The sequence below is a fragment of the Cheilinus undulatus genome, linkage group 2, assembly GCF_018320785.1.
Source record: "Cheilinus undulatus linkage group 2, ASM1832078v1, whole genome shotgun sequence".
Lineage (NCBI taxonomy): Eukaryota > Metazoa > Chordata > Actinopteri > Labriformes > Labridae > Cheilinus > Cheilinus undulatus.
Genome location: NC_054866.1, coordinates 34,677,567 through 34,702,714, shown reverse-complemented (window position 1 = coordinate 34,702,714; position 25,148 = coordinate 34,677,567). Strand labels below are relative to the sequence as shown.

The following is a 25,148-nucleotide window of genomic DNA, read 5'->3' as shown; positions in this document are numbered from 1 at the left end:
GACTGGATCTCTCCCCAACTTACCCCGCCACCATGCAGCAAAAGCAGTAGTGATTGGATCTCCCCAGTATCTCATCCCACCTTTCCACACAGCCAAAGTTGCCAAGGCTGTGATTGGATATATGTCTAACTTGCCCTATACATTGCCCTATATATTGTATAGTGCAACTGTTGGGATCATTGAAGCCACTTCATACACTTTTCTGCTTGCAAAGATGAATTTTCAATAAGTACAAGACACTTAAGCCCAAATGAAAGAATGAGCTCTCAGTGAAGATACCCCAACATCTAACTGTAACCTTAATACTGGCACCCACCAATAGGCAGCAAGAACCAGTGCATCCCCAGGGTTGAAGGGTTGACAAGGTGGAGCCTCCCTTCACTGGTGCTTTGTCCAGTAGTTCTCACAACACCTCAGAAAGGTTGGGTGGCTGACAGGCTCCAGTGCCTGAAAGCCACCCCCCACTGTGATAGCTTTAATCACCCACAATGCCACCACAAAAACTTTCTTTATCTTACCTACCCTACCACATGGCCATCACGGCTCAGACATTGCCACCTTCTACAAAGCCAGGCTCCTGGTGGTGACTACAACAATACCACCTACTGCAGTCCCTAATGGCCCCTGCAAACCAAACACAATTACTCCCTGTGCCAATACTGAACACATGAAAAGAAACGGCAGTGAAAACACAACAGAGGATAGAGAGACAGAGGAAAAAGTCTGAAGAGAGAGCTTAGAAAGGAAGCAAGGGAAGTCGAGCCAAAATGAGGATTACTGATCAGGGATAGCACTCACTATTAACTACTAATTTGTTGATACTGTGAATCTATCCAGTTACACTGAGCATCTGTCTTTAGGTGTGAGGTGCATATTCAAGAGGCAAGTCAGGAAGATTAAAGGGAGAGCCAGCCCTAAAATTTTCTCAAAAATATCAAGGTGTTTTTCTATTAGAGATCTAGGCCAGGATCAGAGTACACTTGACCCCAAAATCCATTTGATCAGGATGGTCTGCAGGACATGTGAACGCGACCATGCTCAAATACATGGCAATCAGATATTTACAGGCAGTTCTAATAACCTCCTGTCCCTCTTAAAATAGTCATCCCTTGCAGGACTATCTCCACTCATCCTCTGAGCTGCATGGTAGATATTGAGGTAAAACAAGGGTCATTCTAAGCATGTCAAATACACTAAAAACATCCATAGCAACAGGATGGACACCATTGTCCACATGGTGCATATGCTTGAGCTTTCTCTTATTTTGTCTTATTGGTGGATTTGCAAACCAACTACAGTATCTGATACCGCCACTTACTGTACGGGACTGTGTAGATGTGTAAGTGTGTCCCAAGGAGAGGGAAGTGGGGGGCAATCGTGCTAAATCATGACATGAATATCAGCCTAATGTGTCAAAAGCACAATGCCAAATTTAAGTTTCATCAGCTCAATGTTGACTACAATAGTCAGTTTTCCTTTGTTGGTCAACACAACAAATTATTAAGCTCTGAGATGAGGCATTAATGATCATTTTGATAATAAATTAACTGAAATGTATTAAATTATTAACTTTTATTAAACTAACTTTGGACAGAGTGCAACATTTACCTTGGTTGAAAATCATGATAATTTTTCATATTTCTTTCCACTGTAGTGTTTAGAGTTAAACTCAAACTTTAAAAAGTGATAATCACTTGTTGCAACTCTCCAAACTGATGGTTGCCCAAGCTTACCGGTTTGAATTAAATATGTGAAATATTACTGCAATCGATGTATGAAGGTCAGGCAGAAAGAAAAATAAAGAATTCCTTTTATTGTGATATCATTTATTGCCAACTCCATCAAAAGATTTAGAATCTTCAGACTCAGTCCATGAAGTCCTCCTACAACTTTTCCAAACACTTCAGTTTGACAGAAATCATTTCAAACACTTGTCATTGAGTTTGACCGAAAGTAAACACTGGGAAAAAAAAGTCCCCTTGAAATCCCCTGGGGCTGCTGTAATGAGCCGCATAGCATTACAGATCATCTCTGACACAAAGACAAGTGTTTGAGGGAATGTTTTTTCCTGCTAAACCCAAGTGTTTTGAAATCTGTGGGAGGCACACAGACATCTACCGTCTGACATTGATTTTACCAGAGTTTGTGTTTCCAAATCTGTGCATTAGGTGAGCACCGATCCAACTTTTTCTCTGCTAATACAGAAAACTATCACTCAATTTAGGGTGTCTGCCGAAGCTCCCCTAATGTTCAAATTTACTGAAATCTTTATAGTAGATACCATGTATTCACAGGTATCGTGGTACTAAAACTAAGGCTGTTTTACACTTGTTAATGCAACAACAATATAAAGACAAAAAAAGATGTACTGTATGCAAATTGGACAGACATTGGTACCAACTGGTAAACTTGGAAAGATGTATCAACATCTAAACTTATCCGGATAATCTCAACACTATTACTATCTCTAAAATACAGGACCAAAAGAAATATAATAGACACCCAGGTGACAGGATGAGATGTCTCCTTCTGATTACTTATGAAGGTGCACATACTAGTAGACAGACTGGGAGCATCTATAACTTAAGGAATGGTCAGCATTCAGTGATGCATTACTTAGCTTCTAAGACACTGCTATGCCCACAGCTGTCACACATTAAGGTTCAAACGCCAGTCAAATGCTCTCACCCATATACAGTGACATACAGAGGAGTTAAGATGCGTACTATGACCAAAAGAAATCTACAGTGACCCTCCCATGAATCAACAGTACTCTGACTACCTGTGTCAAAAACCAAATACACTAAATGGACAAAATGTATTTGGCCACACCTGTGAATTATTGGATCCAGGAGTTTAAAACAGATTTGTTGCCACAGGTGTATAATATCAAGCACGTAGCCATGCAGTCTCTATTTGCAAACATTTGTGACACAAAATTGGTCATTCTGGAAGAGCTCAATGATTTTAAGCGTGGTAGTGTGCACTGTTGCATTAAGACGGTTTGTGAAATTTCATCCCTGAAGGACATTCAACCATCAACTGTTGGTGATATTATTAGAAAGTGGAGGCATTTAGGAACATCAGCAACTCAGCCACTAAGAGGAACATGATGTTAAGTCACATGATGTTCAATGGCTGCTGAGGGGCATGTCGAGTAAAAGTTGCCAACACTCTGATTGTTATTTTGCAGCCATTTGCTAAAATCATTTCATTTTTTTCCTAATTAATGTACACACAGCATCCCATTTTGACAGAAAAAAACCAGAATTGTAGAAATTTTTGTTAATTTATTAAAGGACAAAAATTGAAATATCACATGGTCACAAGTTTTTAGACCCTTTGCTCAGTATGGAGTAGAAGCACCCTTTTGAGCTAATACAGCCATGAGTCTTCTTTGGAATGATGCAACAAGTTTTTCACATCTGGATTTGGGGATCCTCTGCCATTTATCCTAGCAGATCCTCTCCAGTTCTGTCAGGTTGTATGGTGAACGTTGATGGACATTTTCAGGTCTCTCCAGAGATGCTCAATTGGGTTTAAGTCAGGGCTCTGGCCGGGCCATTCAAGAACAGTCATGGAGTTGTTCCTAAGCCAATCCTTTGTTATTTTAGCTGTTTGCCTAGGGTCATTGTCTTGTTGGAAGGTGAGCCTTTGGCCCAGTCTGAGGTCCTGAGCATCCTGAAAACAGTTTTCTTCCAGGTTATCTCTGTACTTTCCTTCAGTTGCAACCAGTTGTCCTGTCCCTGCAGCTGAAAAACACCCCCACAGCATGATGCTGCCACCACCATGCTTCACTGTTGGGATTGCATTGGGCAGGTGATGAGAAGGGCCTGGTTTTCTCCACACATACTACTTAGAATTAAGGCCAAAAAGTTCAGTCTTGGTCTCATCAGACCAGAGAATCGTATTTCTCATAGTCTGGGAGTCCTTCTATGCATGATTTCATGTGTCTTGCATTGAGAAGAGGCTTCCGTCGCACCACTCCACCATAAAGCCCCGATTGGTGGCGGGCTGCGGTGATGGTTGACTTTCAAGAACTTTCTCACAGCCACAGTGATCTTTGAGTTCTTCTTTACCTCTCTCACCAAGACTCTTCTCCGCAGATTGCTCAGTTTGGCGAGATGGCCAGCTCTAGGAAGAGTTCTGGTCCCAAACTTCTTCCATTTAATGTTTATGGAGGCCCCTGTGCTCTTAGGAACCTTAAGTGCAGCAGAATTTTTTTTGTAACCTTGGCCAGATCTGTGCCTTGCCACAACTCTGTCTCTGAGCTCTTCGGGCAGTTCCTTCGACCTCATGGTTCTCATTTACTCTGACATGCACTGTGAGCTGTAAGGTCTTATATAGACAGGTGTGTCTTTCCTGATCAAGTCCAATCAATTTAATCAAACACAGCTGGACTCCAATAAAGGTGTAGAACCATCTCAAGGATGATCAGAAGAAATGGACAGCACCTGAGTTAAATATATGAGTGTCACTGCAAAGGGTCTGAATACTTATGGTCATGTGATATTTCAGTTTTTCTTTTTTAATGAATTTGCAAAAATGTCTACAGTTCTGTGTTTTTCTGTCAAAATGGGGTGCTGTGTGTACATTAATGAGGAAAAAAATCAACCTCAAGGATTTTAGCAAGTGGCTGCAAATTGACAAAGACCGAAAAACTTAAGGAAGTCTGAATACTTTCTGTATCCACTGTATATTAACGTAAGCAAAAAAACTGTGTGTCTGGGCTACATGGAATGGGTTTTCATGGCCAAGCAGCTGCATATAAGCCTCACATCACCAAGTCCAATACCAAGCATCGGATGTAGTGGTGTATAGCACACTAACACTGGACTGTGGAGCAGTGGAAGTGAGTTCTGTGGAGTAATCACACTTCTCTTTGTGTCAGCCAAATGGGTGAGAATGGGTCTGGCAGATGCCAAGAGAACATTACCTGCATGACTGCAATGTGCCAACTGTTCTAGGCCCCTTATCTCCAGTGAAGGACAATCTTAATGTTTCAGCATACCAAGACATTTTGGACAATGCTATGCTTCAAACTTTGTGGCAACAGTTTGGAGAAGGCCCTTTTCTATGCCAACATTACTGTGCCCCAGTGCACAACCCCATCAAGTACCTTTGGGATGAACTGGAACTGGAACTGGAGATTGCAAGCCAGGCCTTGTTGTCCAACATCAGTGCTTGACATCTTAAATGCTCTACGGAATCCATACTATGCAACTATTTGTAAAGAGCAAAGGCTCACATGTTTATAGGAAAGGCCATTATATTTAAGTGTCAGTTAATCAACCTCCATGTTTGTTTTTCTTCTGAAGTTACATTTGATCATGTGATATTCTGTGAGATCTTCGACTATCGAAAGATACTAGTTTAATAAGTAAATTATTGGTCTTGGCAGATATTAAAGTTTCTCAAAACTGATTTATCTGCTGTGAATATTGTCCATATGTACAAATAAGTCTGTGGACTTTCAGGCAGGACCAACAGACCTACATCAGCTAAAATCTTTTTCTCTGCTCATCTTCATTCTTTAAACTTTAAAGTTTCAGGTTTTAACTAATATATCCTTATCAATATTACTGGGTAAACTGAATTTGAAAATACCAGCAAATGGACCATTTGAAAAAAAAACACAATATCATGCATTACTGATAATGTTGGCTTTTCTGGCCATATAAAAGGATGCAGGTTAAAGGCAGATCCCCATTTGCATCACTTAATTCCCTTAATTCCCTTTTGTAATTTGGATTACACACCTAAAATAATTCAGCAAATGGCTAAAGACAAAAAACATGCTTGTCACAGAAGCCTAAATTAGGAACAAGTCCAAAGGCTTTTACTTATGAGTGCATTTATCTCCCTCCACAGCACCCTGTTTTTAGATGTGGCCTCCTACAATCTGGTTGTTTCATATCATCATTTTTAAGCTCAGCCAAACCTCCAGTGGAGGTCCATAAAATAAAACAGGCAGGTGGCTCCAAATGGAGCTGGGACAAGACTGTGAAGCTTTTCGTGCTGTGAACACAAACACAACATACAGAGCATAAAACTTGCAGAAGCACAAACACTTTAAAAATCAGTAAAATTAAGGCCTTACTGGCGACATCAAGCGAAGCGTTTCGACTGATGGCCTCTCCCAGGTAGTTGCGGGCCACACAGGTGTACACGCCTTCATCTGGTTTGCTCCTCCGTCCGTGTACGATGCGTAGGAAGAAGAGGGAGCCGCTGGGCAAGAGCATGCGATGAGAACGAGGGTCATCCTTGTCCGTCTCTACACGCTCGCCATCCTTGTACCACTCTATACTGGGAGGGGGTCTGCCCTCTGCCTTGCAGTTGAGGGTGGCAGGCTCCCCCTTGGAGACGATCAAATCCGAGGGGTCTTCCACAATCCGAGGTGCGCTGTCTTCAAACCGAGCCCTGGAGCCTGCGGAGCAGAGATGAGAACAGATGTTACCTCCTTCATCTCACCCCCTGCCATTCATGAAAACATATAATCTCTTTGTAACAGGACAGAACGGCAGCGGCGCCATTTGAAAGGCAAGAATATCTTCTTTGGAGATGTTGCTTGTGTGTTGGATAAATGTGTGTGAAACGAAGCAGCAAATCGTCTCTCTTTGAAGGTTGACTTTGAACGCTGGGTGAGACATTTTCCAGCAACAACCTGTGCCTTTCAGATCACTACATTTGATACCCATTTGTTCAGCTATACTGTGTCTTCTCACAAAGGACCACCTGTGCAGAGGATGCAATCACCCATGTGATATGGTAATGGCCAATCTCTGTGTCAATCAGGATTGCTGCAAACGTAGAGATGATAGCTGGTGGAAAGCGGAGAAGAAGAACGATATACCTCCAGTTTACATTCAAGGGGAGAAAGACCTGAGTTGAGAGAATGAGTGAGGCGGCAAGATAAAGATAACTCCCATATTTTTCTCTCTAGGGATCCATCACTATCTTTCCTTGACTGTGAGGGAAGGCACACTGCTTTGCTTCCTAAGGTAAGCTTTTAGAGCAAGACCAAATGTCTCTAACAGTGTGTTACAGTTAGAAAAATGAATTATTCAAAATGCCAGTGCTTTTAGTTTGGTTCTTAGGGAACAGATGGTCTCTCCCTCACTCTCAAACAGAAAAAAAGAAAATGAAATGGTCACTGTGCGACTGATTATTGCACTGCTCTGTCTGAGGCATTATTTTCAGCACATAATCTACACCACATGAAAATCCTCCATTATCACTGGAGACGAGCAGTCAGGAGTAACCCAATGACACACATGTTGTTGCTGCTGTTACACTTAAACCTGCAGGCACTGCCGGGGATAAAGCCTCACTTTTCAGCTCTAAGCTGATTTACAATTTTTTTTTCATGAACTGATTTCAACATGGAGCAGGAGTTGCCATCATGGCATAAACCTGAAGTAAACATCTAAAGAGCGATCTGTGCACTCTCAGCTAACACCCAGGGGTCACAAGCCAGGACAGCTCAACACGCTAATGCAGGATGTGGATGAATACTAATCGAGCCATTAAAATGTGCCATAGCACCTCCAAGCCAGTCCCTCACAAAAGCACACCCTTTGTTTACAAGTGTGAATTCTTTCATGCTTGTGCTCAGAGCTAATCCCTCAAGGTATTAAAACATACTTTGCTTTTCATATCTATATGAAGAGCATCTCTGAAGCCGTATTAAAACAATATCACTTAAGAAGGACTGCTGTTGTTCTGAATATCAGAACAGCTGTGGTTCAAATGGGATTTTGCTTTTATTCAACCGTTCCAAAGCTGAATAGGGCTGCACAATCAACCGCAGTTTCATTGTTTAAAATCACAAGTATTTGCAGTAAACTCAGAATGTATAAAAAATAAAATAAAACTGTTATGTAAAAAGCCATGTGCTCCCTCAGCATGCTTGGGTAATACGGCCATGATTCTGATACTATTTTGATGCAGTCAGAGGAGGTTCAAGCTGCATACCTCCTACCCTCACATTAATTGATGCCAATTTGGTGGATTTATTTGGGATTCAGAAGAGACACAGGTATATGTGTAAAGCCAGAAGACAGAAGAAAGGCATAAACAGAGAGTCTTAGCTAATATCCGCTCATATCTCTGTTTATTTATTGCACTTCTTATCCTTATTACGATAATGAATAATGGTATCACACCAACCTTAATTCTTAGTATCATGCAGATCTGGTAAAAAGTTGGGAACAGTAATAAATAACAGATTATTATTATTAAAGCTGTCAGTGTTAATGCAAAAAGGTCAGAAATGAATGCTTTCTAAAATCCTATTAATCACCTACTAATTTGTCATATACGGGCCGCAGCTGAGTGCAGCTCACCTCAGCACCTTTCTGCTCTCACAGTGAGAAAAAACAGGAAATGACTGCTGCTTTGGATGTCTTTTTTCACTTTAAAAACTTTTTTCATGGTCAAGCTAGTACTTTTTAATGTTTTATCATTTATTATTATAAAATTAATTTTAAAAATCATAATAAATACATATTATATATAAAATATAAATATCTATATTTTAGTATTATTATTTATACATATTTATTAATATATAATATAAATGTTATAAAATAAATATTATAAAATACAGATTAATAATAAATTATTTATTATTATTTCTCCAAGTTAGAAAGAGCTTTTTATATCTGAGCAGGAAGTTGAGCACTTTGAATTTAAGATAGTATAAATTACAAATGATTGTTTGTTAAGAAAATCTCCCTGCAGTTTTGCAAGCTACATTTGTGGTTTGGTCAAAACTTTTCTCTTGACAATTTTGAACCCCCACTCAGACAATGTTTACCATGCTCATGTGTCATTTATTCAGGACAACCTCAACTTATGAAATGGGAACTATTTCTTTTTCTTTTTTCATTTTGACTATCTCTATTACATATATATAGAGGACCTCAAAAAAACACAAAACAATTAAACAGATTTTTTTTAAACTGCTATTTAATTTAAAAAAATATAATAAAGTTTTTTCAAGAGTAAGAAACTTGGAAAATGTTCTAAACTTACACATAAAAGTGGAAAAGTTATATAAATCAAGCTAAAAATGAATATTTTTGTGCAGAATACTGTATCTATGGGCATTTTTACTCCTCTAAACAACACCTAAGATTAAGATAACTTACATACATAAGTTTACTTACTGGAAGTGCCGTACAAAATTAAAGTCTGAAACACTTTTAGAAAACTTGATATAAATTTACATTAACAAAAACACTTTCACAAAAAAAAAAAACAAGTTTACAGTTAAAAACACACAAAATAAAACAAATTCACATTTCAACGGAAATTTGTCTTTTGTAAAAATCGATTGTAAATTGCAAATTTTTTAATTAAATGTTAAACATATTTTGTTTATATCACTTTGTTTCAACTTTGTAAAGTGTTTCAGACTTTTTCCTTTCATTGTTGCACTTCCAGGCCACCGTAGTAATATGGCTGTTTTGCATTCCCAGACCGTGAGGGATTCCCAAGCAGCGCAAACTAAATGTACAAAGACGTGAGCCAAAATCAAGCTAAGGGTAGAAAATTTCACCTGTATACATAGGTGTGTTTCTGTTTTATACTGTCTTACTCTGTATAGTATCTATATTATGAACACAAGAATTAATAATCAGCAGATAATAAAAATATAAGATTTTTTTTTTCCTTTAGTAAGAAATAACATAAAATGATAAAATTGTGAAGAAATTACGGCACCAATCCTGCACAGTATGGAACATTGTACCTCATGTGCTAAACAAACTTTATATCAAATTCAAATGATCATATTTGACATCAAACAAAAACTGAAAGAGAGCTAAAAAGTAGCACTTTTGACACAAAGTGAATGCAACACAAAATGTGGCTCTGTAGTCGTGTTATCATTGGACACTTACAGCACACAATGATGTTCCGCCAGTGTGATCTCTGACTGTGAAGGGTTAATTGTTAACCTCAATTTGGTTCCTTAAACTGGACAAAAAAAAACCCAGTTGAACTGGAAGTCCTCTAAAATCCCTACTTCTTCAGGGGAGTAATTTTGTACATGCACTCCTGTGTAAGGATTAATGTGTAACAGTGTTGAACACTGTATGAAAGCATTCAACGCTATCTCTGCAGCATAATTTGATTAATAATTCTTTTTTTCAAAATCATGCATGCATGCATTCATCTGATTCATAAAGTCAAGACAAGACTGGCAAGAACTGTTCCACATTGTCAATACAGATTACAAGATTTGTTAAGAAATGCAAAATAATCACATTTCAAATGTAAAGTTAAAACAGATTATTTGCAAGCAGTTTTCATAATTCAGTGATTAACTGCCATTTTAAAATGGAATCATTTCAAAGCCCTAACTATCAGTTAATGTTTGTTAAAGGTGACATGTTTTACCCTTTTAAGACAAGTTTATATTGTTCTCAGAGGTCCCTAAACATGCCTTTGGGGTTTATTGCTGAAAAAACACTCCAGTATTGGATTTTTGCATGTCTAAAAACCCCTCTGTTTTAGCCCTTCTCAGAACGAGCTGTTTCTGTGTCTGTGGCTTTAAATGGTAATTAGCTATCTGACTCCGCCCCTGACAACGCCCCCCTCAGGAAATGGATGCAGCACTCCTGATGTTACAGATACTTTTATCTGAAGTTTAGGACTTGACTGGGATGCGAACCATCAATCGACCAGACCACAGTCAGCAGGGTAACCCACTGAGCTATCCAGCATCTCAGCGAGTAGCTGAGAGGATCAGGGGAGGAGGGCGGAACTTTCCTCCGAGTGGGAGACGGCTTACGCCCCTTGTGAGGTCACTAGGTGTAAAATCTGAGAACGGCTTGTTTCAGCACACATTTTCTGAAAGGTGAGGGGGGAAAGAGGAGTGGAAAGAATGGATTTTTCTGCTACTTGAGGGGATTGTGGACAGGCCAGGGGCACATATTTGTGTTAGAAAAGCTTGAAAAAGTGATTTTTGCATACGTCTCCTTTAAATCGATTTGCTTTGACCCAACACAACTTGTTCTGATACTTTGTGGTGCATCTTCATGTTACCATAAACCGCTACTTTTTTCTTTAACTCTGTCTACATGTCTACACAAAAATTGTGCAAACCATGAAATAACAGTCTGTTAACAGGCAAAGACTGCAGCACTAATAAATGTTACTGTAGTGTAGCAATACACAGAGCAATACAAGTGCTGTTGGACTATGCAATAGAGCTTATGATACCCCTCTTGTCCAATCAAATTACTTCATCAAAATCAAACTGTGGAGTAAACATTTCACAGTGGCACTGTTCTGAGCCTTTTTTTAAAGCCCAAACTTCCAAATCCAAACTCATGTAATACAGTTACATCACTGTGAACCCTGGACTCTTACATCAACATCATAACAGGATTTAACTACAAAACAAATACTGCCAGAGAGTTGACCTCTTTCAAGATTACAGTGGCAGCTGAATGCTGAATTTCAATGAGGTTTGTATCCTTGGAAAAAAAAACACTACATCTCTTATTAAAGCGGAGGGGAATGATGTAGGACATCTCTTTCTGGCTCAGGTTCAAACTCCAAAAGTACCTGATATGAAAAGATGTCTGTTGCTAGACTCGAATTTTAACATGTTATAAAACTGCCTTGATCATGCTCAAACATAGAGCTTTGGCATTTAATCAGCCTCAGTTCATGATATGAATATCTGATTATACTAACAAGGAAGATATGTCTTTTCAAAAAAGCTGATTAAATTCCATATCTGTTTTGTTTTAGATCCATGTTCCATGACTCTACTGAAGTTCATAAAATTCATCTAAATGAGTTTGTGGCCAGCATTACTATGTGCTACCAGCACATAGTAATGCTGGCACATAGTTATCCAATATTTGTCTGCCTTTCAGCCTCATTTTTGGTCTTCACCAACTTCTGAGGGTAGAATCTGGTGCTTTAGCTGCTTAATGCTTTTCTTTGCCCATTAGCTGCCAAGGGGCTGCAAGATACACTTTATGAACAAAAGTGTTTGGCCACACCCGCTGATAATTGAATTCAGATGTTTAAATTAGACCCATTGCCACAGGTCTATAAAATCAAGCATCTAGCCATGCAGTCTGCATTTGCAAACATTTGTGATACAAAATGATGTGGTACTGTGATAGGATGCCACCTTTGCAACAAGACAGTTCATGAAATGTCATCCCTGCTGGATATTCCACAGTCAAATGTAAGTGATACTGTTAGAAGGTGGAAGCATGTAGGAACAACAGCACCTTGGCCACAAAGGGAAAGACCAACGACTGCTAAAGCGCATGGTACACTCTGCTGATTCCATAACTGAAGGGTTCTGGACTTCCACTGGCACTAATGTAAACGCAAGAACTGTGCGGCTTCATAGAATTTGGTTTGGGGCTGTGTTTCAGGGTTTGGGCTAGGTAGGTCCCTTACTCCCAGAGAAGGATAATCTTAATGCTTCAGCATATCAAGACTTTTTTGGCAATGTTATGCCTCTGACTGTGTGGCAACAGTTTGGAAAAGGCTCTTTTCTACTCCATCATGACTGTTCTTCAGTGCAAGCCCAAGAACTCGACTGGCCAGCGTAGAGCCCTGACCTCAACCCCACTGAGCACCTTTTGGATGAACTGGAATGGACATTGCAAGCCAGGCCTTCTGGACCAACATCAGTGCTTGACCTCATAAATGCTCTACAGAAGGAATGGGTATAAATTCCCACAGAAACACCTCAACATCTTGTGGAATGATGTGGTAATGTCCTGTAAGTCATGGCTTTTTACTAGAAAATACAAATATTTTCTTCACTTTAAATGATTGCTATTAGCATAGGGGAGTGCCTCATATTGCTCTGTGCTCAGGGCTTTGAAGTGACTAAAACCATGTGTGCATCAAAGATAACATGAAAAAAGATACCATGGCTTTAATGTTGGCTTTAATGTAAGAGGAGCACTCATTCCTCTGAGGGGCTTTTAACTTTACAAGCTTATAATTTCAATAATAGATGTGGTTGTTTTAATTAGAGTGGCTGCAATTTATTTGATTTGCTGAATAAACACAGATAAACTAAATAAACAATCAAGTTTTAAATATTTTTTTCTTAAAGCCGTTTAATGTGTTGGCTCTCTCTTTGGCACTGCATTGGTTTGCTTTACCATATAAAGCTCTAAAGCACCAGTGTGCTTTAAACATTTCAAACTTTTAAGAACAATATAAAGAGACCTCCCTGGGAATACTGACAATGTTCTGGAGCAATCTCATCATTCAAATCCCCAAACAATCAGCAATATACAACAGCATTTACTAATAACAATGGCTTCTTTTTATCCCTTACACATTGATGGCAGCTGTATTTGAGGCTTTCTGTTGTGAGCTGTAACCTTGTCAGTGTTTATGAAATACAGCTGTCCTTGTACTCGCTGTGACAGCACATATTGTAAAGTCCTGGTTGCTTTCAGTTATTTTTTTTACTGTGACAAATTCTCTTTTACTATGACAATTGCTCATCTTTGGTGTGTACATTATTTAAAAGAGACAAGAGAACATCAAAAGGGATCCTTAACGCCTCCATCTTTTGAGACAATGCTGAACTGAGAGAGAAATTATATCAGAAACGCTTCTTTTCAACAGTGTGAAAGATGAGGGTTTTATTGAAGCTTAATGGATGCTTATTATTGTTACAACAGGTTAAAGAGTAACAAAAGCACTGCGTTTCAGCTGAAGTGTATCTACCCTGGAATTTCAACACGCCTTTGGAGCATCATGGAAAACATAGTGGATGAGATACCCAACTCACTCCTTTGTCCTGCTCCTATCAGCCACATAACAACACAGTCTAAGCTGCTGTTGCTGATTTTATTGGCCATAATGTCAGACTCACCAAAAGCTACCTGTGCATGAAACTATAGTTTATAATCCTGTGAAAGACACAAGTTTGATGATACCACCTTTATTAAATTTTTTTTTTATCCATACTTTCTGTTGTTTGATGGGCAGACGAAACAAGAGTACATAGAAGGTTATGGAAATGGTAAAAGGTTTTTGATAGTATCAGAAAGCTAAAACTTTATTGATTTTCAAGTTTTGAACAGGTCTTCAAGGTATCAGGTTTAAATCTCTGTTCCTTCAGCCATATCTTTGATTGACGCAGCATGCTGTTAATCACAAATTTCAGCTACAGTTGTGAAAAATGTGAGCAGGAACTCTGTTGGGCTCTGTGGTGATGAAAACATAGTATCACAAACCCTGTCACTAGGGCTATGTATTTCCCACAGCTTCCTGATACAATACGTATCAAGATACACATTGATTTGGGGTACTAAACATGTCGTTACAAACATGTCCTACACTGAATTTTTACAGTAGCTTGTCTTTATTTTAGAGTATAACAGAAGAGGTTTTGTTTTAACGGTTCTTACACTTCAAAACACTTAAATTCAGATCCTCAGACATCTAAGTGAATAAGAACAGTCAATTCTTAGTCAACAGTAAAAATACAGCATATTTAACATCCTAAACTTAAAATGGCCCTCTCTGTTGTCTGTCTTGCTTTTCATATTTTTCATATTATATTTTGGTTTCACTTTATTACAAGCCCACTTGCATTTGTAAAAATGACTTTTTGCTTTACCTCTGCATAAAACAGCACCGCAGTGTCTGTGATGAACAGACAAGTGGGGATTAAACAGTGTTGCACTGCCTGAAGCAGCTGCTATAAGCCTTTGATATCAGTGCCACTGTTTGGTTCATGTCTTACAAATAAATCACAAAGTTCTGCTTATGACCTCCTGATCATAGGCAGAGGTTGAGGGAAAGTTGAGGGAAATTTTGAGTTTACAGCGTCATTCAGTGCTGGTTGAAATGACACTAGCCCTGTGAGCCTGGCTGTTGCTGCTAACTACCAACTTGTCTGGTGTTGTGTGTCAATGAGGTTTGGAGTTACTGCAGTGTTTTACCTTCTTACAGCTGGAATGACTCCAGCTAAACTCCTGACTTTCTGGTGTTTGAAGAAACCCAAAAATAATCCAGTATCTTTCTTTAGCCAACAAGCAGAGAAGCTATGATCCATGTTAGCAGAGTGTACTTTTGACTTATTTTGGTGAAGTTTTATTACTTGTGCCATCTACTGGCCTTTTTGTAGACTGCACCATAGAGGATGTGTATTCTCAAACTGCATCTATGGCCATACTGATTCTGTGAAATCTCTATTGATACGCATATCAGTAAGGTGCATGTGACAATCTACTGCCAGATCAATTTTTTGAGCACAAGCCTAGCTGCCATCAGATCAACCAACAGAAAATATTAATTGCAATGGTCTGGTTTCAGCTGGTAGAGGGCAGTTGCTATGCATTCTTCTTAATCCTCTGAGGCAGGCGTTATTATATACAACAAGAGGAGAGATGGGTCATCAAAGGTTAAATAACTTTTGAACCATAAATTCATAGCCACTTAATTTTTCCCTCTGGAAGCCCTCGGTTTTGCTGTTCTAATGATGCTAACCATGCCTTCCCAGCCCTTACAGGAGTTTTTGAAGAGAGCCTGGAACTTAGGTGATTTTCTGGGGTCTTTAGAGTTTAAATCCACACCAGTAACTCTAATATTGAATACCGTTTTATCCATTTTTAAATCCATTTTAGATTGTTTCTTCCACTGGCTTATCATTAGCCACCATACTGATTTCCCAAAACAGATGTCACATGGGCTGTGATGTTTATTTCATTAATGTTTTGGTCCCCAAGAGATGGGAGAACAATTTTGTGGAAAAAAAGTCATTATTGTGTCACACATAAAAAATTTTGAGTTTTAACTTCTGTTTAGTTTTTTTCTGTTGTCTTCACAGTCCCCATTGTTTAAGCCCAGGTTGTCCAGAGAAAATGTTAAGAGTTTGACAATGCACCACAGGGTTGATGATTTACAAGCTTTTTCAGACGATAAGTCCAGGTGAGACAAAATGGTTAAACATAGCTTAGGGCTCAGAGGGTTAATGTAGTGTTTAAGTTTGTTGTACTTAAATGTTGATGTTCAGACTCTATCTCATCAATAAATATGTATATACAAAGGCTTTCGGCTGAAAATGGCCTTGGGGTTTAGTTGCTCTTTCAAAGTGTCTCCCTCCTATTGAGCTTCATTTTTCCAGGCAGTCTTCACCACCTTGAAGACGACAGCAGCACATTTTCTTCCTGAGAAAGGACATTTTCATAGTAATGTTGCCTCCATGACAGGAAGATTGTTGTGTAGTGGTTGAAAGCACCTTTCAGTGAAAAGAGACTCTGTCAGCCACACCTGTGACACGGAAAAATAAACGTCACGGGCGATAATGGGGATGGGATCATAAACATGGCCCATTAGAGCCGGCAGTAGGTGCTCAGAGATACCCGAGTGCATGCGGGGATTTAAAGTGTGACGTAATTTGTGTGAAAAAACACTAATCCGGGGCATTCTGGTGTGAAATCACTTTTAAATTTACAAGGGATAAACAAGACAGAAAGGACATTGCTCCCTCCCGCAGCAGTTTTAAAAAATCAGAAACACAAGAAAAAGCTTCAAAATCTGCAGCTTCAATTCATTCAGGCATATTCTTTAAAGTCACAGCTCTGATCTTTATTTTTGATGCAAATAAAATAGAAGAATATTGTTTACTGCATATTCAGTGCTGCTGAGGAAAGAGATTGCAGTCAGATCTCACAGTCATTCCTCAGCAGCAAATAAAACATGAAAGCATTACTTTGTGGAAAACAAATAAATCTGAATGACTTTAAAAGAAAAAAAAACAACCGGAGATCAGAGGCATTTTGAAGCAAACAGGGGTAAAAATTACCAATTCACTGCGCTCATTGATCCAAGAGGCTACAATTGAAAGCCACAACACATTGTTAAACCCACGCTAGTTACGAAACATGTCGTCTTTGTGCCGACGCCACATCACAACTGACAGATCAATAAAACTCTTTTAAACACATCTTAACTTTGAAGACCTTCAGAAGAGAGCAGAGCTAATCCATAAGAGCAAATGGCAGTCAACCTTGAGCTGTCGTCCAATACGGAGGAGGGGGGGCTTTGTGAATGAGAGAGTGCCAGACTCATGCAAGGTTATCACTCTGTAGTACACTCTTAAGGCTATACTGTATACCAATGAATGTGTCAGAGCGAGAGGCAGAACTGCCTTTTCACTGAGAAACAGTTTCATTTAACACCTTGACTTGTTAAACACACATAGTGATATTGAAGCTGAGGTTTTCTCTTTATTTGCCTAATGAAACACTTCAGTCTGTTTAACAGTGCTATTGATTTGATTCATTATGTTCTCTCAGGTGAGACTCTGTCTTTTAGATCTACACCGTAACTCACTTTCTCTTTGGGATCTTATGAAGGCATTTAACATTTATGGTTTTAGTTTTTACAAATTAATTTTTCCTGTTAATATGCTTTAGTATGCTGTTGTACCTTAACCTTAATAGATTCAGGAGTACTTAGAAGCAACACTGTGTAAAGAAGGACTCCAGGGCTGGAGTGGGACTGATTTCAGCCCTGGAGTTTCAAGACTCAGACCAGCCCACTTCTGTTCGACCTTTCACTTAAGTTGTCAATTGCAGATTAAGTATTTGATTATATTAACTCCTTAATGCCTGAAAACACAAATAATAGCCAGAAAATTCGAATTTTTTGGAACTGAAATGTTCATTGAACTTTCTACTAAAATTTTTAAAAATCCAAATTTCCTTAAAATTTAACAACTATATTTTTAGTATCTCATTTCATTCATTAGGTGTTTTTGGTAACTGAAGATCCACTTGAGGGCATTTTTATCATTTATCAGATTGTATTCGTTTGTTTTTTTGAGTAATTTATTGAGCATATTGATTAGATAGAGGTATCATAAAAGTATGTACCAAATGCGTGACAACAGGCGTTAAAGGGTTTAATGTTCAATTAGGTTATTAATATTTTTTAAAAGCATTAAAGTTTACTTTTAGCATTCAGGTAGAGACATTCTGTGAACAGTTTAACTATGTGTATTTGTTCACACTATAGAATATCAGCTAGCCTGGGCCTTTTGTGTTACTGACAGCAACAATCACACTGAGCTCTAGACTGGGGCCTGGTACTGCTGCTGATACAAAAAATAAGTTAAAAACTGTAGGAAATATTTTCTTGAGTCAATGAAAGCCCATTCCCACAATCAAAAAAGAAAAAAAAAGCTGTATTATTATTTCATAATTTTGATTGTTTCATTATTATGACCCTATGCTCCTAAATATTCCAGTCAACTGTCAGTGGTATTATAACAAAGTGGAAGCATTTGGGACCGACAGCAACTCAGCCACGAAGTGATAGGCCACATAAAATGACAGAGCGGGGTCAGCAGATGCTGAGGTGCATAGTGCGCAGAGGTCGCCAACTTTCTGCAGAGTCAATCACTACAGACCTCGAAACTTCATGTGACCTTCAGATTAGCTCAACTCTAGAGCAGTGGAGACGCATTCTCTGGAGTGTTGAATCACGCATTTCCATCTGGCAATCTGATGGACGAGTCTGGGTTGGCAGTTGCCTGGAGAACAGTATTTTTCTGACTGCATTGTGCCAAGTGTAAAGTTTGGTGGAGAGGGGATTATGGTGTGTGGTTGTTTTTCAGGAGCTGGGCTTGGCCCCTTAGTTCCAGTGAAAGGAACTCTGAATGCTTCAGCATACCAAGAGATTTTGGACAATTCCATGCTCCCAACTTTGTGGGAACAGTTTGGGGATGGCGTATTCTTGTTCCAACATGACTGTGCACTGGAGTCCACCTGTGGTAAATTAAATTGATCAGAAATGATATAGAAAGGCACACAGCTCTCTACAAAAGGCCATAGCTAACAATGCAAATCAGAGGAAAAACAAGCCATGCAGAACTGCCTGCAGAGCTCAGAGACAGGATTGTTGCAAGGCACAGATCTGGGGAAGACTACAAAAAAAGTTTTGCTGCACTGAAGGTTTCCAAGAGCACACTGTCCTCCATCATTCTCAAATGGAAGAAGTTTTGCACAATCACAACTCTTCCAAGAGCTGAGCACCCAGCCAACCTGAGGGATCAGGGGAGAAGGGCCTGTGTAAGAGAGGTGACCGAAAACCTGATGGTCACTCTGACTGAACTCCAGAGATCCTGTGTGAAGATGGGTCAAAGTCCCAGAAGGATGACCGTCACTGCAGCCCTCCACCAATGGCACTGATGGCAGAGTGGCTAGACAGAAGCCTCGCCTCAGCGCAAAATGCAAGCAAAACTTTCACAGAGTCAAACGTGACATGTGATATGTGGTGATAGATGCCCTACATCCAAGGCCATGCTTGATGGAAAATCTGTTGTTTAAGCCTTTTCACCCCTGGTAATACGCCTGAAGATCACCAGCAGTTTTCAGGCCCTTAGGAGATCCACTGCACAATCAGGGATCGTGGCAACCCTACTACCTGCCTAGGCTGTGCTTACTCACCACATCCACCCTTGCTTACTCCACTATAAATGTGTGGATTTAAATTTTTTTTCCCAACAGATTATTTTCCTATGCCCCTGGTAATATGCTAGGACATCCAGAGCATGACTAGGGTTGTGTCAGTCCTCCTTATCACATGATAATGTCCTCAGGTAGACTTACTTGACACATCCACACCTTACTTCAGCCTCAATGTTTGGCCCAAACATGCCTAAAAGTTCTGCATAGTACTGTTTGTGTAACTCTTAGCCTTTGCGATATCTAAACAGATAAGGGGGTTGAGTTTTACTGTAAGCTGGTGTATACACTGGCTGCCACCAGGTTACCGATTAGCTTGGATGTAGCTGTAGAAAGGCATCATTTTGATTAGAACTCAACCACATTCCTTTATTGAAACAAGGTTGCCATACTGAAAGCTTCTCTTAGCAGAGATGTTTTTTCTTACTCTCGATATGCTTAGGTATGAATATTAGCAACTACAAAGCTCCGCCGCTCCAACACTACAGCAGCCCTAGCATGTATAGCTTAGCTTAGCACATCATATCTACTACCTCATTTTGCTTTGTTGCTCTGATTGGTCCATCATGAATGTGACAGAATGCTATTCCAGTCACTTTGAGAATTTTCTGGGGAGTCCTACCTATCCCAAGCGCTTTGTGTGTGAGGTTTCCCAGATGAATATGAAATATATCCATGCTATGAATAAATAAGACAGTCTAACTGGTGTGTCAGTTTACAAAAACCAGTGTTTTGTGAAAGTTTTTCATCTAAAAGAAACTGAAGCTACTGGATAACAGCAACACAACTATGTTGAAAGATAGCTTAATTTTTTTTTTGCTGAGATTCATTTTTGGTTGCTGAGAACTGAAGATTAAAAAGACAGTTCTCCATCAGTTCATAAGCTATCCATTTCACTTAATAAACATACTTCATGTTATTATTCAGTTTTGACTTATTCACATACACATCAGTAAGTAGTGCTAGAGGGAAGTTTAGTATGATGCTGTTTTTCCAAACACATTTCACTACTGAAACTTGACTAATTGAGTCTGTACAAGGCATAACGATGTGCGTGATTCTTTGTTCTCTTTACAGCAATCTGACTTAATTTGTTATAATCTTATCATGTGTTCAGGGCTGATTTGCTGTGGTAATTGTCAAGATTGGATCTGATCTGTAATAATGTATTTATTTATTCAAGAAGCAAAAGAAAAAAAATCAACAGAGAGCAAACAACCCCTGTCAAATGAGAGCCTATTAGCGCTGCACGCAGCTTTGAAAGACATGCTATGGCATTGTTGCTAATTGCAAACTCAGACACACGCCCACATGTGTGCTCATGGCATCTCCTGCATTTCTGCCTCATTGAACTCACAGAGTAAGCAGGCCAACAGCTGAGGGGGTGATCAAGATCACGTCTTAAAACCCTGTTGATCCGAGCCGTATATGGCGTTTCATTGCATAACGAGGGGCGCTTCCATTAATTAGTATGTCTAAATATTAACCTCGCATCCTCCCCAAGGGCACAAGTGTACTGCTGTCACGCTAATGTGTGAAAACATCAAAGCCTCGGAGCGAATGTCTCTGTCTGGCTCCAGATTTTGTTGCCTTTTAGCGACAGCTGAGCTCGGAGCAAAATAAAGCATACAAAAAGCTGGACCTGTCTCAGCTCACAGCTTGATATCAGCTGAAAAACACAACTATCTACCTGTTAGGCAGAATGCTCCGAGTCTAACTTTCCGTGCGAGTTAAATTGAGACAGAAGCAGCTGGCTGGCAGCTTGTCTGAGGGGCTGGTGGCTGTCTGCTGAGATTTACTTGTGTCTTTTTCAATTTCAATTCATTTACATACTTGAAAAGGCCAAAAACATTCAAGGAGTTCTTGTGACATTGCCAAGTAATCTCTGCGGGAGGGCGATAGCGTGCCACACAAACTACATTTCAAAGCTAGGAGGTAAGGTTTTAATGTCTTCTGGCAACAGTCTGGGCTTTTTGAGCCTTTGTTGGCCGACCTGCCCGTAATCTCATCTCTGAATGATGTCATCTCTGACTGTACCAGAAGTGGGGCATCATCAACATCCGGCGACATGACTCAAGCCTGTAGCACATTACAGGACTAACCAGCTTCTGCAGAGGTTTCATCACCCATGGATGCTTCATCAAGAGGCACTGTGAAAGGCTTTAGTCAGCCTTCAGCCGTGTTTGTCACCGAGTAATGAGCAGGGGGACAGAGTGGACACAAATCAGTGGCTAACGCTTGTTTAGCATCGATTAGTTCCACACTGAGCCGGGTCTGAATGCAGCTCAAGATAACTAAGATTCAATGAGATGTATTAGGGTCTACACTGATGCCGTCTTAATTGAGATTTTGTTTGTGTGAATGTGTGCGTGTGGGATTAAGAGCTGCTGTGTGAAATTGAATGCAATTTGTGAAGGACACACTAGTTGTTTTAGCAATCAGACATTTTAATGCCAACTTATCAGCTGGACTCAACATAAACAAAACATATGGTGCTATACGCCTAACGCTCGCATATTTTAATTAGTCTTCAAAAACAACAGAATTAATTCCACTAGTGAGATATTTGTCTAAACACAAGCCCCACAGAGCTCATGAAGCCTGCTTGAATCCTCTTCTCCTAAGCGTTTTTATGAAAATACTCATCACCCTACGGGATGCCACAGTTTAATAGAGGTGGGAATATGAGAAAATACTTAGACCAGATTAATAGAAGAAGGCAGATGGTGTGGGTGTTGAAAAGTGCCTTTTAATGTTAAGAGGTGGCACCAGTTTGTAATTATGAGACAGAGTTAAAGGAAGGATATATCACAAGTGGCCACAGTGTGCTGGATTAATAGTACAATTTTTCTAATAATGATGATGAGAAATAGAGCTTGATGGAAAAATCTGCTCATATTAATGTCTTTCAGTATAGCACTGGCTCATAGAAACTTTTTCAGATATCCTATAATGCATATAGCAGCTCATATCAACTTATGTCAGATACAGAATGTGTAACAGTCAATTTATTTCAGGTATATTTGTGTAATGTATCGGCTCATATTCATTTATTTCCATAATATTCATATAACATATCCAGCAGAACAATGGCAGTGAAGGCTACACAGAAATTATTTAAAGACAACATGGTGAATTTTCTGGAGTGGCCGAGTCCAATATAGAATTTGTGGCTGGACTTGAAAAGGGCTGTTAAGTACTGATCCCAGTGCAGCCTGACAGAGCTTGAGCAGTTTCGCAAAGAAGAATGGAGTAAAATTTGAGTGTCCAGATGTGCGAGCCTGGCTAAAACCCATCACATAGACTCGGGGCTGTGATTGCAGCCAAAGATGCATCTACTAAATACTGACTTAAACAGCACGAATAATTATGCAGCCACTTATTTAACATTACATATTTTTATCTAATTGACATTACTTTGTAGAAATCTGTTTTCACTTTGATGTTAAAGAGGTTTTGTGTCAAAACAGCCAAATGATGTTGACCATGATTGATTTATAAAATCATTACAAAAGTAAAACATCAAAGGGGGTGAACACTTTTTATAAGCACAGTATCAGCCCTTTTAGCTTTACACATTTATAAAACACATAACAGCTCATGTTAAATTATATCTGATATATAACATACATTGACTCTTATTAACTTCTTTTATATATAAGCTATGGAAATACTAGCTTATATTATTAACTTTTTCACAAACATACAAAGTATATTGAGTAACATATATAGGGGTTAAGTAACCTTTTTGAGACATGTTTTTATGGCCCTTAACTAATGTTTCATGCCATTCTACATACTTTTATAAGTGGGGGTACAATAACCATCAAAGTTTTTTGTTTACTGAGGTACTCATCCACAGTAGAAACAACAAAAATATGGAAAATATTGAAAAGAACAAGAGATCAGAGAAGACAAAGTAATCTATTTTTTACATAATAAAACTTGAACACTGAACAAATACAAGACAACTTGAAAATCCACTCAGGATTTTTCAGGTGGACAACTCAATTGGAGCGAGAAGTTAAAGCTACTGTAAGGATTTCTAGCTGTTCATGAAACAGACTGAAAGTAATTTTGATATTTCTTTGGAAACCATCAAAATAAAACCAGAGTGTCAGCCATAAGATTGACTTTTCTTATATGGTCAGTCTTAATTCCTGCATCTGCTGCTACAAGATAGATCTCAGACAAGAGTAATAACTGCACTCAGTCAAAACAGCCTTTCTAAATATTTTCAATGGAAAATATTATTTCTCTGTGTTATATTTCACTTTCAAAAGAAGGCAATTTAAGATTTTTCTGATGACTTTACCAACACCTAAACAGGACAAAATAGGAATGCTACAAAAGTAACCACAACAGGATGCACAAATTCAACAATAACCAAAGGTTCCTCGTTTCTACAAATGAACACAAATATGACAAGAGAATGAACACTGATGTAGCTCATGTATCTCCTGAGTGTTAAGAAATGGCTCATTTCAGTCAGGACCACTTTCTATATTTGTAGAAATTAGTTAGCACTTTTGCCATTATTTCTATGTGGCGGTGTGGCTGTTCTGGGATCCCTTTACCCCTCCATGAGCCTAGGTGGAAGTGATTAGGCAGGAGCAGCACACGTTCCTGCCTTTCCTGAGAGAATAAGGAAAGCCTGAGGCAGAAAAAAAAAAAAAACAGAGCAAGCATCACTGACATCAGAAGGACACTGATTAAGTCAGAAGCAAAAACAAAAAGGAGAAGCTGGGGTGGAGGAGGGTTGCAAAAAAGTGGCTGCAAGAGTGCAATTAGCCAGTAGCATGCATGAAGGCTTGCATGAGATCAGCTGATCTTAAATATATGGTAGCGCTTGACTCTGTAACCTGCCTGAACCATACGCTCAATTTACACTCTACATTCCATAGGCATGTGGATATAGGCCGAGCCTTCTGTCTATACTCTCTGTCCATTTTGTTCATAAATCTGCTCATTCTCTGGATGCTTGCAGATAAATGTTACAATACTACTGTTAATTATGAGGGCAGTGGACAGCTCAAGCCAGACCAAGAATATTTTGAAAAATGGCCAAACTTTTTCAGAAAAGACTAATGCTAGTTGTCAGGAAACATAGCGATGATGCTCGTTGTGTGCTGTGTTTCTGACTGCCCTTAGATGGCTGAAAATGTAAGCTAGTAATGGATAACAGAAACATAACAGCGTATGAAGTGAAGGCTATATTGCTCTACTGGTAGTCTAAAACTTGACAGTGATACCATTAAAGCATCCAATGAGGCATGTGGTGCTGCAGTATGCTTTTGTGTGGCTAATTCATGATCAATTGATCAATTTTCAGATTCTCGAAACTCAAGTATTAGTGCCTAAAATGCTGTATTACTCCTGGTCAAAGCTTGTTGCATCAGTTTGGATTTAACTGCTTAACTTTATGTAAGAACCACTGAGCTAAATTCAGTTTAATCAACTAAAAAGACTACACTGCCACACACCATTAAGGCATTTAATACACAATCATCTGTCTTTGTGTGTTAAGAGCCATATCAATTAGCATGACAAAAAATGAATAGCAAATCTGCTCTCAAATGAATTGTTTTTTTCTGAGTACTGCCATGCTTTAGTTTTGGATTAAAGCTTGGAATATTAAGCTGTTATAAGAGCAATGGTTAAAAA

General features: G+C 39.1%; 1 protein-coding gene across 1 annotated transcript in view; it reads right to left on the bottom strand.

Annotated features, from left to right (window-relative positions):
• The window catches only part of zgc:77784 (uncharacterized protein LOC402947 homolog), a 102,630-nt gene that overhangs the window by 76,463 nt on the left and 1,019 nt on the right, over positions 1–25,148 (bottom strand). The window contains exon 2 of the mRNA XM_041811676.1: positions 6,101–6,427. Coding sequence (XP_041667610.1) covers positions 6,101–6,427 — 327 coding nt within the window. The remainder of the gene's footprint in view (positions 1–6,100; positions 6,428–25,148) is intronic.